The following is a 20,307-nucleotide window of genomic DNA, read 5'->3' as shown; positions in this document are numbered from 1 at the left end:
CAGCAGAAGCAGAACAGGAGAAAGTCTGATGACATGTTTTGAACACTTCCGAATGAGCCATTGGGCTTCTATTTATGTGTAATGTATACTTATTTATTTATTTATTGCACTTGTATACCGCCCCATAGCCGAAGCTCTCTGGGTGGTTTACAGCAACCAAAAACATTAAAACAAATATACAATTTAAAACACATATTTTAAAAACAATTTAAAACACAATTTAAAAATTTAAAACAATTTAAAAAAACATGCTAAAATGCCTGGGAGAAGACGAAAGTCTTGACCTGGTGCCGAAAAGATAACAGTGTTGGCGCCAGGCGCACCTCATCACAGAGCTCATTCCATAATTTGGGGGCCACCACTGAGAAGGCCCTCTCCCTTGTTGCCGCCCTCCGAGCTTCCCTTGGAGTAGGCACACAGAGGGCCTTTGATCTTGAATGTAGTGTATGGGTGGGTTCGTATCGGGAGAGGCGTTCCATCAGATATTGTGGTCCCAAGCCGTGTAAGGCTTTATAGGTCAAAACTAGCACCTTGAATCGAGCTTGGAAACATATAGGCAGCCAATGCAAGCAGGCCAGAATCAGTTTTATATGTTCGGACCGTCTGGTCCCTGTTACCAATCTGGTCACTGCATTTTGCACAAGCTGCAGTTTCTGAACCGTCTTCAAAGGCGGCCCCACGTAGAGTGCATTGCAGTAATCTAATTTGGAGGTTACCAGAGCATGGACAACTGAAGCCAGGTTATCCCTGTCCAGATAGGGACGTAGTTGGGCCACCAACCAAAGTTGGTAGAAGGCACTCCATGCCACCGAGGCTACCTGAGCCTCAAGTGACAGAGATGGTTCTAGGAGAACCCCCAAACTACGAACCTGCTCCTTCAGGGGGAGTGCAACCCCATCCAGGACAGGTTGAACATCCACCATATGGTCAGAAGAACCACCCACTAGCAGCATCTCAGTCTTGTCTGGATTGAGCCTCAGTTTATTAGCCTTGCAGAGAGGCATTAATCACTTCCCTGGCCCAGCCGGCTGTTTATTTATTTTATTTATTTTATTTATTAAATTTATATACTGCCCGACTAGCAATAGCTCTCTGGGCGGTGAACATAAAACAGTTCCATCCCTGCTAGCTTTTATTAGCCAAGAAGGGCAAGGATCCATAACAGAAGTGGTTGCACGAACCTGTCCAAGCACCTTGTCAACGTCCTCAAGCTGTACCAACTGAAACTCATCCAAGAAATCGGGACAAGGCTGTGCTCTGGATACCTTGCTTGATTCACCTGCTATAACACTGCAGTCTAAGTCCTGATGGATGCCTAAGATTTTATCCTGGAAGTGCCTAGCAAATTCATTACAGCGGGCCTCAGAGGGTTCTACCATGTCCCTGGGGCCAGACAGTTAGCACTGAAGAAAAAACTTTTAAAAGTAGATCTCAGATGTTGGTGAAAAATTTAACTTTAAGGGAACAGAAAGAGTTAATGGACAAGACAGATTTTACAATAGAGAAAAAGTTGAAATATTTAGGTATCATTATGACAAATAAAAATTCAAAGTTGTTTCATAATAATTATGAAAAATTATGGACAGAGATTAAGAAAGATGTGCTAAAATGGGATAAACTACAATTGTCATTAATGGGTAGAAAATCTGTGATAAAAATGAATGTATTACCGAGAATGATGTTTTTGTTTCAAACAATACCTGTAATATCCTCTGATTTACCTTTTAAACAATGGCAAAAAGATATCTCTAAATTTGTATGGCAAGGAAAAAAACCAAGAGTTAAATTTAAATTACTACAAAACGCCAAAGAAAGAGGAGGACTGGGATTACCAAATCTGAGACTTTATTTTGCTGCCTGCTGTTTAGTCTGGATAAAGGAATGGATTTTATTGAGGAATAAAAGACTATTGGATTTGGAGGGCCATAACCTGAAGTGGGGATGGCATGGATATCTATGGTATGACAAAGTAAAAGTAAATGTAGACTTTAATAATCATTTTATAAGACGTCCTCTGTTGAAAATATGGAATAGATATAAACCAAGGTTCTATTCGAAAATACCATTATGTATCTCAAGTCAAGAAGCGTTTTACAGAAGAGAAATGGCTGGAAAAGAGAAATGGTTAACTTATCAAGAACTATTAGAAAATGTACATAGAGAATATATAATGAAAGAGAGAGAACAACTGATAAAGGAAGGATATAGTTCTCAATGGTTTGCCTATTTACAATTGTTAGAAAGATATAAAATGGACAAGAAAATGTATGGGTTTGAAATAAGTAAATCTGATTTTGAAATAGGTTTGTGTACAAATGATGAAAATACAATTGCGAAAATGTATAAACTCTTGCTGAAAATGGATATGGAAGAAGAACAAGTAAAAGAGTGTATGGTAAAGTGGGCAAAAATTTTTGGTTATAACATACAAATGGATCAATGGGAAAATATGTGGAAAAAAGGCTTGAGATTTACATTATGCTATAATCTTAAAGAAAATTTCTATAAAATGATGTATCGTTGGTACATGACTCCAGAAAAGTTGTCAAAAATGTATAGTAATGTTTCTAATGTTTGTTGGAAATGTAAACAACAAGAAGGATCATTTTATCATATGTGGTGGCTGTGTAAAAAGGGAAAATCATTTTGGGCACAGATAGGTAGGATGATGCAAAAAATTATAAAGATAAATATTCAGTCAAAACCAGATTTTTTTTATTGGGTTTTATGGATAAACAAATAGAAAAGAAATATGGAATAATAATATTATATATGATTACGGCAGCAAGATTATTATATGCACAAAAGTGGAAAATGGAATCAACACCAACAATGGAAGAATGGCTATTGAAATTAATGGACTTAGTAGAGATGGATAAATTGACATGTTTACTTAGAGAAAAATCAACAGACACATTTCTTAAGGAATGGAAGCCTCTCTTAGACTTTTTGTTGAAAGATCAAAATAAAATGATGATATTGGGATTTGACGATTAACTAAGATAGCCTATGGAGAAAAGTGATCCTGTATGTATATATTAAGGGACAGGTTTGATATATATTATATACTTATAGCTGATCTGCGACAAATCGGAAGTCAACTATTTTATTTTTTTTTCTTTTGTTGTATTGTTATGTTTTTGTTGTTTGACTTTGTTTTGTTTGTCTTTTGAAAAATTTGAATAAAAATTATTTTAAAAAAAAGTAGATCTCATATTGCAAGTTAGAGTTAAAGGTAGATTCTTCCTAGATCCTGGGTCTAGAAAGGTTAAAGAGCACTTCGGTTTTGTAAATTTATACTTATAATTCTAGCAAGTTAATATTCCTTTTACATACGAACATTAAGCTATAAACTATATGTTGACATCAATCCTGCTAAGGATGGGATAGGAATGACAATATGGATAATTGTTTGCTCTCTTCCTGCCCAATGCTGTTAGAGCACCACTAGACACACATATCTCAGTTAGCAACAGATATTTACAAATCAGTTACTTTCCCTGTTGTTATGTGCCTCCAAGTCGACTATGATTTATGGCAACCCTATGAATCAGTGACCTCCAAGAGCATCTGTCATGAACCACCCTGTTCAGATCTTGTAAGTTCAGGTCTGTGGCTTCCTTTATAGAATCAATCCATCTCTTGTTTGGCCTTCCTCTTCTTCTACTTCCTTCTGTTTTTCCAAGCATTATTATCTTTTCTAATGAATCATGTCTTCTCATTATGTGTCCAAAGTATGATAACCTCAGTTTCTTTTTTTCAGTCCATGGTATCCACAAAGCTCTTCTCCAACACCACATTTCAAATGCGTTGATTTTTCTCTTATCAGCTCTTTTCACTGTCCAACTTTCACATCCATACATAGAGATCGGAAATACCATGGTCTGAATGATCCTGACTTTAGTGTTCAGTGATACACCTTTACATTTGAGGACCTTTTCTAGTTCTCTCACAGCTGCCCTCCCCAGTCCTAGCCTTCTTCTGATTTCTTGACTATTGTCTCCATTTTGGTTAATGATTGTGCCAAGATATTGATAATCCTTGACAAGTTCAATGTCCTCATTGTCAACTGTAAAGTTGCATAAATCTTCTGTTGTCATTACTTTAGTCTTTTTGACGTTCAGCTGTAGTCCTGCTTTTGTGATTTCCTCTTTAACTTTCATCAGCATTCGTTTCAAATCATTACTGGTTTCTGCTAGTAGTATGGTATCGTCTGCATATCTTAAATTATTGATATTTCTGCCTCCAATTTTCACACCTCCTTCTTCTTGGTCCAATTCTGCTTTCCGTATGATATGTTCTGTGTATAGATTAAATAGATAGGGTGATAAAATACACCCCTGTCTCACACCCTTTCCAATGGGGAACCAATCGGTTTCTCCATATTCTGTCCTTACAGTAGCCTCTTGTGCAGAGTATAGGTTGCACATCAGAACAATCAGATGCTGTGGCACCCCCATTGCTTTTAAAGCATTCCATAGTTTTTCATTATCTACACAGTCAAAGGCTTTGCTGTAATCTATAAAGCACAGGGTGATTTTCTTCTGAAATTCCTTGGTCTGTTTCATTATCCAATGTATGTTTGCGATATGATCTCTGGTATCTCTTCCCTTTCTAAATCCAGCTTGGACGTCTGGCATTTCTCTCTGTATATATGGGAAGAGCCTTTGTTGTAGAATCTTGAGCATTACTTTACTTGCATGGGATATTAAGACAATAGTTCAATAATTACTGCATTCCCTGGGATCCCCTTTCTTTGGAATTGGGATGTATATGGAACGCTTCCAATCTGTGGGCCATTGTTTAGTTTTCCATATTTCTTGACAGATTTTAGTCAAAATTTGGATTGATTCCGTCTCAGTAGCTTATAGCAACTCCATTGGTATGCCATCTATTCCTGGTGATTTGTTTCTTCCAAGTATTTTAAGAGCAGCTGTCACCTCACATTCTAAAGTTTCTGGTTCTTCATCATATGGTTCCTCTATGAATGAATCTGTCGTCCTTGCATCTCTTTTATAGAGTTCTTCAGTGTATTGCTTCCATTTTCCTTTTATTTCATCTTAGTCAGTCAGTGTGTTCCCCTGTTGATTATTCAACAGCCCTACTCTTGGTTTAAATTTCCCTTTCATTTCTCTAATCTTTTGGAATAGGGCTCTTGTTCTACCCTTTTTGTTGTCCTCTTCTATTTCTATACAGTAACTATTGTAACAGTTCTCTTTGTCCCTACGTACTAGTCGCTGTATTGTTGCATTTAGGGTTATGACTGTGTTTCTATCTCCTTTTGTTTTTGCTTTCCTTCTCTCTTTAACCATTTGAAGAGTTTCTTCAGTCATCCACTGAGGTCTTTCTCTCTTTTTAACTAGAGGTATGGTCTTTTTTGCATTCTTCCCTGATAATGTCTTTGACTTCATTCCATAGTTCTTCTAGTTCTCTGTCAACTAAGTTTAAAGCCTCAAACCTGTTCCTTATTTGATCTTTGTATGCTTGTGGGATGTTATTTAAATTGTATTTTGGCGTTATGATTGCTTTGTTCGTCTTCTTTAGCTTTACTCTGATTTTCGATATGACCAGTTTATGATCTGTACTGCAGTCTGCTCCTGGTCTTGTTTTTGCAGAAAGTATGGAACTTCTCCACCTTCTGCTACCATATAATCAATGTGATTCCTATAATGACCATTTGGTGATGTCCACGTGTATAGTCGTCTTTTTGGTTGTTCAAAAAATGTGTTTGCAAGAAACAAATTATTGGCTTCACAGAATTCAATAAGTCTTTCTCCTGCTTCATTTCTGTCTCCTAGGTCCCATTTCCCCACAATTCCTAATTCTTCTCTGTTCCCTGCTTTTGCATTCCAGTCCCCCATGATTATCAGCACATCTTGTTTTGGTGTGTGATCAGTTTCTTCCTGTACTTCTGTGTAAAATCTCTCCAATTCCTCTTCTCCTGTGTTTGCCGTTGGAGCATAGACTTGGATGATGGTTATGTTGATAGGTTTCCCATTTAATCTCATTGACATCACTCACTCAGACCTTGCGTTGTAGCTCCTAATTGCTTTTGCTACATCACTTCTCCCTATTAAAGTAACCCTGTTTCTTCTTGATTTCTCATTTCCTGCAAAAAATATTTTGTAGTTGCCTGATCGAAAATGTCCCATTCCCGTCCATTTTAATTCACTCATGCCAAGTATTGTAATGTTGATACGCTCCATTTCTTGCTTGACAATTTCTAACTTTCCCTGGTTCATGCTTCTCACATTCCATGTTCCTAGTGTGTGCGTCGTACAATTCCGGACTCTCCTTTCGCACCTGTGCACATCAGCCTCTGGGCTTCCTTTCGGCTTTGACCCAGCTGCGTCATTAGTCACAGCGCTACTTGTACTTGTCTTTTGTTCTTCCCCAGTAGCTCGGTGAGTGCCTTCTGACCTGGGGGTCTCATCTTCAAGCACTATCTCGTGTTGCATTTGGGATACTCTGTTCGTGTCCCCTTTCAAAGTTAATGAATTTCTAGAGGTGCAGTCTTTTGCAGCAAAAACAAAGTCTTGTGGCATCTTAAATGCAAAGTGAATGAAGTGGTTAATGGCCCATCACAAAGCCATCTGTGGCTGCAAACTTAACTATGTCTACTCAGAAGTAAGTCCCATTGAATTCATTGGGGCATATTCCCAGGTAAGTGGGGTTAGAATTGTAGTCACTCTTGCTACTTCGATTTTGAATTTTGATATAAACTTGTCATTCTATCTTGTTACTCTCAATCAGGCATCATGGGAGGTACAGTTTAGTTATAAATCAAGAAAAATTGGGGCTGGAAAGGAATGTTAAATTTAAATTTACTTTTAAAAAGAAGATTTAGTGTGTTCAAAATTGGGGTTCTCTCCACTTTGACAAAGAGGCTGGAACTTTAACTGAGGAGCACAGATAAAATCCACAGGTAACAAAACAGATCACTTCTTTCCATGTGAAAAGAACAATGAGTGAGTTCATTATATAGCTCATTGCATTTGTTTTTAAATTTAAAATAGGAAACAGTATAAGGCTGAAATCCTAACCCTACCTACCTGGGAGTAAGCCTCACTGAATTAAATGGTATTTACTTCTGAGGAGACATGGTTAGGATTGCAGCCTTAGTGTATATAGACTGCCTTTGACAACAAACAACACTTCAGAATCAAGAAAGGCAAAAAAGCACCTGTATGCAACAATGAGTATGAGTAACATGTAATGCAAAGCAATTTACATATGTATGTATGTTGAAAAAAAAGTTCATTGTAGAGAATTAAGGCTTTCACATCAAGAGTCCATGCTGCGATGTGGGTTGAATGGGCAGACAGAAGGAAATTTGTATGATAGTCTGTTTTCAATTGACTCCTTCAACATTCCAACATTATGATTTGCTTGAACTGTCAAAAATGGATGTGAATACAAATAAATGCAAAATGAAAGTTTTTATATCTTTTCTCGAAATGGTGTGTTTAGAGGTGTACAGTTTTTAATATTTTAATCTGGTAAAGAATGGTCCATTGAGTGATTACTCAAAACTGCAATCTTGTTGTGATCTTTCAGCCAGGGAAGCATGTATTGTTGGATCAATGCACCAGCTGCCATTGCAACCTACAGAGGGGATTGTATTTGAAATACAGATTGACATGTGGAAAAATTACCTGTGAACCTTGCCCCAAGGTAAGGGAGAGTGTTATGGCCCAAGAGCCCTACTGACATTTGAAGCTCTGGGCTATATTCCAAGCTGTAGGCTGCATAATTGAGTTCAGGGCCTTTTTGTACATTTGGCAGGAAGCTGCAGGCAAATAATTTTTCATTTTCCACCATTCTTACCTAACTTTCTCAAGTTGCCTTGTGCCCCCCCCCATTTGCTCAAAATGGAGTATTTTTACATATTTAGCATGGGCTTTATTTTTTATTCAACTTTGTTAAGAGTTGTATTCAATTTGTTAAGAGTTGCATTTTGCATCCTCTCACATGTGGAGGAAAGGATCTGTTAAAAATTGCTTAATAGAGAAAAAAATGTTGAACGTCTGAAATGACTGCTTTTATACTGGATCCATCGCCAACTGGTGGGGCCTTTTGGGGAGGGGCTTTAGGTCCCATTGTGCTCCCATTGGAGCATGATAGGGCTCATAATCCTGTGCTGCTTTTATCTCCCTAACTTACCAAGGGAGAGGTCGTAAAGAAGGGCTTCTGATGAGCTGCTTAGCAGAACCTCTGTGTGTGTGTGTGCGTGTGTGTAGCATCAGCATCCAAGGTTTCTAGGGACCATGGGAATTACATTTCTCATTGTTTATGTCTTGTCTGGATATGCCAGAAGTCTTTATGTGCTAGAAATTGAGCTATTGTTTCAAAATATGTAGGCCCTTTGCCATTCAGACATGCTCATTTAGTTTCTGTATGAAGGCAGTAACCTTTCCATGTGATCCAATGAAGATTTCCAGTTCTGTGCCCACAAGAGTTGCTTTGGAGATGAAGGGAGGTCTTAACATTGTCTTCATCCCTGAAGTAGCTGTTGAAGACAGGAAGCTTCCTCTGACCCCAATTCCTCCTCATCAAATGATATATTGAGGGGGAAGGGAAGAAGGATGAAGGAATAAAAACAGGTCTTTGCCAGTCTCCTTCATCTCCCCCCCAAACAGTAATTCCTTGCAGATTCCCACACATGTATTTATGTGCATCTCATGCATGTATTTATGTGTGTGTGTGATGTATAAATGACAACAAATGTATGATATAGGACAGATTCTCATGTTATTGTTGCAGAACAGTTGCCACAAGAGTGTTTCAGCATAGTGGAGCCTCACACTGATCATCATCTGTAATCTGGTAACCAGATAATCAGGGAGGATCACATCGGCTGTCTACCCTAAGCATCATCATCCCCCAAGGGACATGTGCTGCTGGTGTTAGGATGTGTTTGACGTTCTTCTTAATGACATGCCTACTGGATTACAGATGATATGGCTTTAGCCTAGGAGATGAGATGTGAAGTGAGCCACTGTCATTGGACTTTAGCAGATTAATGTTGGTGATGGTTGAGATTCAGCGAAATCATTAATTTTCTTTCACTGCAGAATTACAGAATGGAAAAAGTCTCCGGCTCCTGCTGTGGTAAATGTTTGCCAACTGTATGTGCCATACAACTGAGGAACAGAACCATTCTGTACTTGAAGGTCAGGTGATTTTACATGATTGTCCTAAAACATTTGCACTGCAGTTTCTCTCTATTTATCAGCTGTTTCTGTCATGCCACCATAATGCTGTATTAATGCAATTTATCTGGAAGGTTTCCACTCCAGCATATATCCCATTGACAAGAAATGGGCTTCAGCAAGAACATTTCCTTTCATTTCAAACTCCAGATGAAAAGGCAACTGGTTCTTTGTGCCCTGGCAACAGCAGTATTTTTATTTATCATTGATATAGAGCAGAGGTGGGGAGCCTCTGGCCCACCGAGCCTCCACGTTTGGCCTGCCCTGCAAGACTATTTTGGGAAGCCATATCCACCCAGCCTACAGCTGGCATCATGTGTGACATCAGGTGTGGGATGGGTGAGGGCAGGGCTTCATTGGGAGATTAAAATGGGGTCCTGACTGTTCCTTTGCTGGAGTTGATGGGCAGCAGGAGTACCCCTTGCTTGAGGAGGAAGCAGTTTTCATTCTACCCAGTGCTGCTCTTTGAAGCTGCCCCGTACTCCTTTCAACCTCCAAAAGCAGCACTGTAAAGAGATATGCAAAGGGCTTTGTGAGTGGCCCACATGGCTCCTTTTGTCCTCCAACATCGGAGATGGAAAGGAAAAGCAAATACATCAGACACCTTTTTTTATACAATAAACAAAGATCCCATTTGTATACTACGCTATCCAGCATGTTTTTATGCCTGGTTTGTGAAATACTTTGTTTCTTGTAGAGAGTATAGCCCAACTTCTTTGAGCAAAGCCAGACAATATGCTGCATCATGCCATAATAGGAATGTACTCTACTCAGACAAATTAGCCTCAGGTTGTTTATGTGGTATCATTAAAAGAACTTTTGTGTTTTGTTTTGCTTTTAACACATCTGAATTGGTTTCTGTTGAACCTGAAAGTTCCCTCTAGCATTGTATACATTAGTTGGCCCTTAATCTTGCTTGGTTTCTTGTTCTGTGAGTTAAACATGGAGAACAAGAGCTGCTTTACACATTTACCAAATACTCTGTGCACTAGAGATGGAAAGATCTGTCAGTTTTGGTTTCTCACTTTTCTAATGCTAAATTCTCTACATTTCTGCAGCAATCTGCGGATTTTTTTTAAAAAAAATCCTCATGAAAATTCTCCACTATATTAGTGCGAATGTCTCCAAATAAACACATTTTTGTAGGCAGTTTTGACAAAGGTGCACATTCTTGCAAGCCATTTCTCATCACATCATGCTTTTTCCCATATTATTTTCACATATATTCATTTTTATACACACTTTCCTCTAATATATGCATTTTTTATATATTGTTTAGTTGGTGAACTGCATCCCAAAATTCTAATAAATGCAAACTTTGAAGGATGGCTGCATTTCAGTTCTCATATTGTTTCGGAAAGTGTGAATTTGATAAATTCTGATTGAAATGCGAACGGAATCAAAATTCTCACCCATCCCTAGCACCCACACACGAATTCATCTTAACATGTTATGCATACCATGAGTAGCTACGCCCAATTCCCACAATCCTTTAGTCTCAAAAAGTGTGGAGGAATAGGTTGCATTCCTATTTCGCACCTTATAGTACACATAATGGGCAGGGAATGTATGGGACTGTTCCATCCCTGGCACACAGTGAATAATTACTGCTTGATACACGTGTGAACTGACCTTTATACTTTCATCTACTCTGTAGTCTACTAAAATTGGGAAGGAAGTATAGAGATAACAATAAATAATAATAATTCTTGTGTAATTAGAAATTCTGAAATTTTTACAGCCAAATGAGACGATCCAAGATGGCTGTGACAGCCATTCTTGCAAAGTCAACGCAAAAGGAGATTTCATCTGGGAAAAGAGAATTACTGGTTGCCCACCATTTGATGCCAATAAATGTCTGTCTGAAGGAGTAAGTAGTGAACCAACTGCCTCGTTGAACAGATCTCTCATGGAGATGATGCTGATGATTACAGCACCATTTGTGAACATAGTACTTTATTGGGTATCATGAACAACAACAACAAAAGATTCCTGCTCCAAAGAGTTTATAATCTGAATTTTGTCAGTGAGGATTATGCAGCCCCCTTCCAAACTGGAATATGTGACACCTCTGTTTTATCATCCGTTAGTAACAGCTGTTCTGGGAAGATTATCTGGATTGGTATAGCATGGGTAACTCCTGCTTGCCATGGCCTTGAATCAGGTGGCGTAGCTGGCTTTATATTTAAAAAAATCAACATAATGTCTAGTTTGGCTCTTAGTTCCACCCGTAGCTGTAGCTATGTCTGTGATCTCCAGCTATCAAAAAGCACATCACAGATTGCAAAAGAAACTCTCTCTCATGCTTAGCATGTAGCTTCTTCTGCCCTTTTACTTGTATTAACAGGGTGCACCGGAACGGCTGCCAGGGTGGGTGGGTGATGGAATTCTTACTAGGAATGCAGCGAGCAGGGAGGGGAGGCTTATCTCTTCCCTTTGCAGCATCATGGGAACTCAATTTGCCCCCTTCCCAGCATGATTAGAACAAGTTTCCAATTGGTGTCAAGAGGGAGCTAATGCTACATACACATTAAGTGTAACATTCGTTCAGCCCAGAGAGTTTTGTTTATCTTAAATTATATGTGTTCTGTTTTTTAGGGTAAAATCACAAAAATTGAGAACACATGCTGTAAAACATGTAAGTAGCTGGTTTTTTGTTTGAGATGTTACAATAACATATTTCTGAATAAGTATGCTTGAATTGATTCCTTGGATAAAGATAAAATAAGATTAACTAACCTATTTAATAAGAATGCATCCTAAGGTCGGATTGGATTATTGCAGTGCGCTGTATGTGGAGCTGCCCTTGAAGATGACTTGGAAACTTCAACTGGTCTAAAACGCGACAGCTGGTGTTCCTTTCAGAACTCATATAACCCTGTTCTAAAACAGTTACATTGGTTGCCAGTTTATTTCCAGGCCCAATTCAAGGCGCTCACGTTAGTGTTTAAAGCACTAAATGATTTAGGCCCCACATTTCTCAATGACTGTCTCCTTCTCTAAAAACCCTCTTGGGTGTTGGGATCAGCAGAGGGAGCCTTCGTGGTAGTTCTGCCACTCTCAGAAGTTTGGGGGATGGTGGCCTGGGAGAGGGGCTTCTCTGTGGCAGCCCCTAAATTGTGGAATTCTACAGAGGTGCATCTGGTACTTTTGCTATACAATTTTCGGTGAATGCTAAATACACACTTCTTTAACCTGGCCTTTGGCTCCTGATGTACATTTTCAGAACCCACCCTATTCTTGTGATTGAAATGTGTTTTAATTCTTTTAAATATTGTATTTTAGATTTTCTCACCCATCCTGGGACGGGCGGGCAATGAATAATAACAACAGCCACACTATTTACAGAGTTACTCTTCTGAAGTTAACCTATCTCCAGTTCAATCCTGAAATATTTTACATATTTGTGGAAACTGAATCAGCAAAATTTTATCTATATCAATTTATTTCATCATCCTTAAGTCATCTAATGACAGCCTTTAAATATATTTAGATAAATAGCTAAAAATAAAGTACTTTTAAGCCCTGTTTATTTCAACAAGAGAGATTTAGAAACATGTGAATAACTCTCCACTGAAACAAATGGGACCTATAAGTGCTTAACTTCGGTACATTCATATTGTGTCCCACTGGTGTAAATTGGCAATGCCCAAACTGTGTGCAGTTGCACAATTGTGAGTCATGGGAACTGCTAATGTCCCATGAGAAATTAATTCAGTAATAGGCAAAAAACCTTGCAGTTTAAGAACGTACCTATAGCCAACAGATCATATCTAACTTTAAAAAGCAGGGAAATTGGGCAGCTATAGTGAATGCACCAGGGGAGCAGGAGACCTGAACTCCTCTCTGAGATGTTGTACTGCCCTACAAATTGGTCAAAATGGAAACACCATTTGGGTTTGTCTTTCACACTTCCTGTGTAGCTTGGAAGAATTTGGTAATATGTGCCAAAGGGAAAGGAGGGGAAAGGCAGGTCTGATCATTTGCATGCTTACTGAGTTCAGTGGGATTTACTCCCATGCAATCATGGCTACGATAGGTAAAACTGACCATGGGGGAGGGGGAGAAGAGAGGAGAGGGAAGGAGGAAGGGGGGAGAGGGGAGCAGAAGGAGGGGGGAGGAGGAGATTGGAAGGGGAGGGGGAAGGAGGGGGGAAGGAAGTGGGAGAAAAGGGCAAAAGGGAGGTGATGGGAGGGAGGAGGGAGGGAGGGCAGGTTTGATCATTTGCATGCTTATGGAGTTCAATTGGATTTATTCCCATGCAATCATGCTTAGGATAGGTAAGATTGACCATGGGGGAGGGCAGAGGGGAAGGGGGAGGAGGGGGAAGTAGGGGATGAAAGGGGATGGGGAGGGGAAGGCAGGGGTGAAGCAATGGGGAGTAAAAGGGCAAGAGGAAGGCGATAGGAGGGAGGAGGAGGGAAGGGCAGGTTTGATCATTTTTTAGTTCAGTGGGATTTACTCCTGTGGAATCATGCTTGGGATAGGTGAAACTGAACTAGAGGAGGGGGAGGGAGGACGGGGGAGAGGAGGGGGAGGGGAGGAGATTGGGTGGGTGGGCACTGGGCAGAGGGGAAGTCCCTTTCCTTTCCAAAAGGAAAACATTGTGAACAGTATCATTCTTTTTCAGGGTTTCTCCCACCTTTTTACTCTACAGCAGGCACATGTAGCCTTCCACCCAAATTTAAACCAAAGCTGTCCCTGGCCACATCCACACCAGGCCTTTATTTCACTTTAGACAGTCATGGCTTCTCCAAAGAATCCTGGGAAGTGTAGTTAGTGAAGGGTGCTGAGAGTTGCTAGGAGACACCCTGTTCCCCTCACAGAGCTCTGACTTAAATCACTCTGGCCACTGGAGCTCTGTCAGGGGAACAGGAGTCTCCTCTCAGCACCCTTCACAAACTACACCTCCCAGGATTCTTTGGGGAAAACCATAACTGTCTAAAGTGAAATAAAGGTCTGGTGTGGGAGTGGTCCTCTGATTGGCCAAGCCCAGCAGCTGTGCGTCTAGCTTTTAGAACACTGATAGTTTTCAATTTAACACCGCAGAATGTGAAAACTCCATGCTGATTATACTATACAACCACTCTTGTGGCTGTATAATTAGGGCTGAGTTGTAACTGCTTACCATGTTTTGAGCTAATGTCAGCATTTGTGAACATATTTTTATTGCTCTTTTTTATGCCTTTTCCCTTCTTCTATACTGACTATGCCCTGATTGGTCCACACTGCCATTTAATCCAATTGGCTGTAATAACTCACATGTTTTTCTTCAGAGGAGAAGGATATTCTGTAAACCATTGTCTGTACAATGAAGTCTGGAATAAGGACTTGAATGCTGAAACTCACTTTCAAGGAGAAGGCTATCAATAGCTACTAGTCATAATGGTTATGTATTACCTTCAGTATCAGAGGCAGTATGTGTCAATTGCTGGGAATCATGTAACCATGGAAAGGACTATTGTGCTCATGTCCTGGTTATGGACCTAAGCACAAATTGGGCAGAAATAAAAGTAAAAATTATGCAATCAACTCTTGCTCAAATCATATGAAGAGATAATACCAATTTTAATATCAAAATTGAAACTATTCATTCTGATCTTGCTTCTATTGACCCTCTTCCATTACCAGCTCTTCAAATGTCTGTTTCCTCTTCTAATTTCTCTACCTTTTCCCTGGTTGTACTGGATGAACTGTCCAGATTGCTGTCATCTTCAAACCCCTCTACCTGTTCTCTTGGTCCCATTCTGTCCCACCTTTTAATCACTGTTGTTCCTGCTGTCCTCCCTTCTCTTCTACTTCTTAAGAGTCTGTGCCTTTCTTCTGGCTTGTTCCCTTCTGTACTTATGCATGCTACTGTTTCTCCTATTCTGAAAAAAACATCATCTCACTCTAATTACCACCCTGTTTCTTTGTTGTATGTTGTTTTGAAAGTCCTGGAATGTGTATTCATGTTGTCTCGACTTTCTCGTACCTCTGTTCTGGATCCTTTTCAACCTGGATTCTGTCCTTTGCATTCCCCTGACAGCCCTTATGAAGATAATAAATAATCTTCTGATTGCCAAGTCAAAAGGTCTCTACTCAGTTTTTATTCTTCTTGATCTTTCTGTGGTCTTTGACATGGTTGATCATGATTTTTTGCTAGACACCTTCTGTGATCTGGGGTTTTGCAACTTGGCCCTTAGTTGGTTTGCTTCTTATTTGTCAGGACGTTCATTCAATGTTTTGAATGGAGGTTGTGCATCGTCTTCTTTTTCTCTCTTGGTTGGGGTTCCACAGGGTTCAATACTGGGCCCCTTGTTTTCTCTGTATACACTGTCCCTGGGTAATTATATTCAATCTTATGGCCTTCACTATTATCTGAATACCAATGATACACAGTTATGTCTTTCAACCCTAGAACTTTCCTCAGATATTTAGTATTGTATTACAGCATGTCTCTTGGATGTCTCTGCATGGATACTGCATCGTCTCCTGAAACTTAATATGGTGAAGACAGAACTGCTTATCTTTCCTCCCAAGCCCTCTTCCCAATATACATTTTCTATAACTGTTAATAATATACTTTCCCATCCTGTGGAGGAAGCATACAGTCTTGGTTTTATTTTCAACCCTTCTATATCTTCCTCATATTGAATCTGTAGCAGTCACGTCATTTTCCCTTTATAATATTGCCAGAATCAGACCTTTCTTGTCTGTTTTTCTGCAAAGACTCTAGTTCATGCTTTAATTATTTCTCACCTTAACAATTAAAATCTCATTTTGACTGTTTTACCACTAACTCATATTCATCTGCTGGTTACTATTCAACATTCTGCTGCTAAGATCATTTATTTGGCCCAGTCATGTCACTTCATTTTTGAAGTCCCTCTATTGGCTCTCTGTTCATTTTAGGATTCAGTATGAGCTCCTTGTTCTAAATTTTAAGGTCCTACAAGATCTGGCTCTCTCTTACCTCTCAGCCCTTGTTTCTTATTATAGCCCTGCTTGAGAGCTTTGTTCATCGAAATCTGTGCTTCTTACCTGTCCCAGGGTTTTTTGTTCCCTAGCTCAGCTTTGTCCATTTTCCCTTGCTCCTCTGTACTCCTGGAACCATATCTCGGAGCTAGGGATGATGTAGAATTGGATTTGTATCAAATTCTGGGATAATCCACAATCATCTCATCTCACCTCATCATCAAACAGGCTCCCACTCTTTGCATGCGTTTGCGGCTGGTAGCAACACCATTTTTTAAAAAAATCCACAGCGAGAATTATGTAATAATTTATGTAATTATTTTAGTAATCTATTGCTGCTGTATACATTATATAAATATACCGCAGCATAGGAATAATGGGGAAAATTAAGAATTAAGGTTGCTTGTTCTTAGGCTTTCAGTGCCAGAGAGGGGTGCTTTTGCAAAGGACAGATCCAATCAAATGCAATTCTTGGCAAGAGCCATTTCTATGCCAGTAGGTATGCCATGTTGGCTTTGTGTGAGGAGAGACATCTAAGTAATGGAAATGACAAAAAATGTATGTCACAATTGAGAAAGACTTGGCTGTTTGATAATTTAATGGTATGGCTGATAAGCTAAAAACTGTAACTTTAAACATTAAAGCGATGGGAAATGTAATTAAGAGGGCTATTCACAAATTAATCAAGGATTTGCAACCTTCAATATTAATGCTACAGGAAACATGTAAAACCTTACTGAAGGTCTGCTTGCACCGAAGAGATGGGGCATATGCTATGCTGCACCTGGAATGGGCAAGGTTCAAGGAGTAGAAATCATTATCCATGCAGATCTGGATTTTACAGTAAAGAGTCTTAAAAGATCCTTGAAGCCGATTTATGTTCATTGAAAAAAATTATAAAATAACTTTAGCTACAGTTAGCACTCCAAGTGAAAGGCTGTTATGTATATTTTTACATAAGGTTCTGCAAAATTTTTAAAAAATTCCAGGTGGCACTATAATTTTGGGAGAGGATGTTAATTGGAACTTACAGTTGATGATAATGGATGATTTGTCTGGAAAATGTGTGAAACAGAGATCTACTGACAAACTAAACTTAAGAAATACATGAACACTGCTAAAAAATTCAAATTCTAAATAACTATGGATTGTGTGAGATGTGGGCAGAATTATAACCTCAAGATTATAGCTTCACATTTTATTCCTTACCTCATAATAACTATTCATGAATAAATTCTATACTGGTCTCTGATGATCTCATGAAGAAAAGCTGCTAATATTAACTGCTCATGTGAATCCACCCATAGAGTCCAACATTAATTACCATGTAAAACTGTGTCTACTTTCTTCAGCTTAGAAGTCTTATTAGCAGCCATTGGTCAAATACAATACTAGATGTCTGTAACAGGAAAGCCGAAGATGGCTTCTGATATGCAATATAGAATGACAAGATGTATGCATCTTTCTTACAGACGTTTTCACTAAACTTGCTTTTCTTGGTGCCCTCTTTAGGTGTAGAGCCAGAATGCAAACAAATCACAGGCAGACTGGAATATGTGAAAGTGGATGATTGTGTGAATGAAAGCCAGCTGAATATCCACTACTGTGAGGTAATCTACACTTACCCCTTTTATGAACTCAGTTGTAGGGCAACAAAGTTGTAGGGCAACAAAGATATTTTTCTGAAGACAATGCATAACACATCTTGGCAACAGCTTACAAAAAAGCAGGCCCCTATAAGCTTGCCTTCAGGGAGGCATTTTTCTTTCTCTTTGGAACAGTGATCTCTGTCTCTCTCCTTGTCTTCTGCCCATGCCTAGCTGCATCATAAGCAACTGCTTAAAAGCTACGATGGAAAGGAGGATAGCTATGTGTGTGCATATAGTCAGGGCAAACTACACACAGAGCCCTAATGGCCACTGTAATGGAAAAAAGTATTAAGCACCTCCACTCCACCACTTAGTACCCAATTCCAAAGTTCATTTACATTTTTAAAATGGCCATTGCAGTTTGCATTTGTGTTAGGCCCCCTCCCTGTCCAACCATACTTTTTCCTTCATAGTTCTGGGATGGAGATGAAGAATTATCCTTGTGTCACTGGGTGACCTTGGGCCAGTCACTGCCTCTCAGACTAACCTATCTCACAGGGTTGTTGTGAGGATGAAAGTGGAAGGGGGAGAACTGTGTTTGTACTCCACCTCGAGCTCCTGGGAGGAAAGGTGGGATATAAATGTAAATAAATAAATAATGTCCTGCGAATCAAGACCCTTTTGAAATAGAGATGCTCAGGATTTCAGCTGGGAGGGACCTTCTGTATGGAAAGCATGTACTTTTGAACCAAACTATGGGCCCTACTAAAACTTTATGAGTATTGTTTATACATAATGATGTTCTGTATAAGAGGGTTTTTATAGCAAGTAAGTAAATGTCTAATTTATAAATGTCTGCAGAATGTAAGGCATTTAGGCAATTATCAGAAATATTGAATCCATTATAATTATTACTATTTTTATTTATTAAATTTAAATCCTGCCCTTCATACCGAAGGAGCCCAAGGCATCTTAGCTGTGTCTGTGTCAACCACTAAAGCTTTTCTGGGAAATTATTGCAAGGCTATTCCAACTGAAGACTGCGGCTATTTTTAAAGTTGGTATACATGCTGCAATGTTAAAACACAGTTAGAGCAAGGAAGAGAGAACTTTTGGCAGGAAGAGGAGAAGGGAGTACAGATACTGGAGTGCAGATACAATTAGAAAACTATGGTTTGTAGAGAGCTAGCCTTATGACTTCACCTGGCCTTTTGTAAAGTTCATTTTTCTGAGCCTGTATGAGCAGTTCTCATGTCAGAATTAAGATGGAAAAAATGTCACAGGAAACAAATATTTCTTATTTCACTTTCAGGGCAAATGTACAAGCAAAGCTGTTTATAACATTACAGTGAACCGCATTGAAGATCAGTGCACCTGTTGTTCTGCTACAGCGACAGATTCAATGCACGTGCCCCTCCGCTGTGCCAATGGCTCCATAGTACAGCATGAAGTTTTTAGTGCCAAACAGTGTGACTGTCTCTCTAGGAAATGCAAGCCATAAATATTTTTGGGAGCTAATGTTTGTGAAGTTTTTTTATCCGACTGCCAAGAAATTTACAACCCAGTTCTAATTTTCTTTGTGTGTTTTTTGCATTTTGATACTATTCTTCTAACCAAAGCATTTGTTGTGACATACCAAGCAATAAACTCTAAACTCATTTAGCTACATATTTGGGATATTTTACTTTCTGATTATTGCATTATTCCTTATTTTGGAAAAAAAATCACAACTGCCAGTACTAGAATGCAGATAATTCACATAGCTGTTGTGGGTTTAAAATGTACATGTACCCCATCAAGGTGTCTGAGCTAAGTTGCTGCTCTTGCACTGAAGTCAGCATACCTTGACTCTGATGTCAGTAGATTTTAGTGCTGACAAGAGAAATAATTTCCCATATTTTAATTCAGATTTGCTTGAGAACACTAAAAAAAAGCCTCCACTCCACATCCCAGGAGTTCTCCTAAGGCTTGTCATATGAGCCCAGAGAAGCTCCTGATGAGCCCTTCCACCGGTCTCTTTCCCAAAAGTTACCTTGTGAATGTGTGGAGGAGAGGGGAAAGATGGTGGCAGTGGAGATAGAGGCCTGAACTTCAGACAGTTTTTTGATGTACAGAACCACAAGTGCCAAAGACACTTGAAGAGAGACACTGCTTACAAGTGCCTGTACGCTAATGCTAGGAGCCTCCGAACCAAGATTGGAGAACTGGAGTGCTTGGTCTTAGAGAAGAGCATTGATATAGTGAGCATAACCGAGACCTGGTGGAATGGAGAAAACCAGTGGGATACGGTTATTCCTGGATATAAACTATATCGGAAGGACAGGGAAGGACGTATTGGTGGCGGAGTCGCTCTATACGTGAAAGAAGGCATTGAATCCAGCAAGCTCGAAACGCCAAAAGAGGCAGACTCCTCCACAGAATCATTGTGGGTGGTGATACCGTGCCCCAGGAGGGACTTAATACTGGGAACGATCTATCGTCCCCCTGATCAAAATGCTCAGGGAGACCTTGAGATGAGATATGAAATTGAGGAAGCATCCAAACTAGGA

The 20,307-nt window shown here is 39.4% G+C and overlaps 1 protein-coding gene across 2 annotated transcripts in view; it reads left to right on the top strand.

Annotated features, from left to right (window-relative positions):
• Positions 1-19,426, top strand: part of VWF (von Willebrand factor) — a 313,429-nt gene extending 294,003 nt beyond the window's left edge. For both annotated transcript variants that reach the window (XM_061582613.1, XM_061582612.1), the window contains 6 exons: positions 7,558-7,674; positions 9,075-9,173; positions 10,954-11,082; positions 11,811-11,850; positions 17,682-17,779; positions 19,071-19,426. In XM_061582613.1, the coding sequence (XP_061438597.1) occupies positions 7,558-7,674; positions 9,075-9,173; positions 10,954-11,082; positions 11,811-11,850; positions 17,682-17,779; positions 19,071-19,259 (672 nt within the window). In that variant the 3' untranslated portion in view covers positions 19,260-19,426. The remainder of the gene's footprint in view (positions 1-7,557; positions 7,675-9,074; positions 9,174-10,953; positions 11,083-11,810; positions 11,851-17,681; positions 17,780-19,070) is intronic.
• The last annotated feature ends 881 nt before the right edge of the window (positions 19,427-20,307 follow it).

The sequence above is a fragment of the Rhineura floridana genome, chromosome 8, assembly GCF_030035675.1.
Source record: "Rhineura floridana isolate rRhiFlo1 chromosome 8, rRhiFlo1.hap2, whole genome shotgun sequence".
NCBI lineage: Eukaryota > Metazoa > Chordata > Lepidosauria > Squamata > Rhineuridae > Rhineura > Rhineura floridana.
The sequence above is the reverse complement of the archived record's forward strand: the minus strand, read 5'-3'. Positions and strand labels throughout refer to the sequence as shown.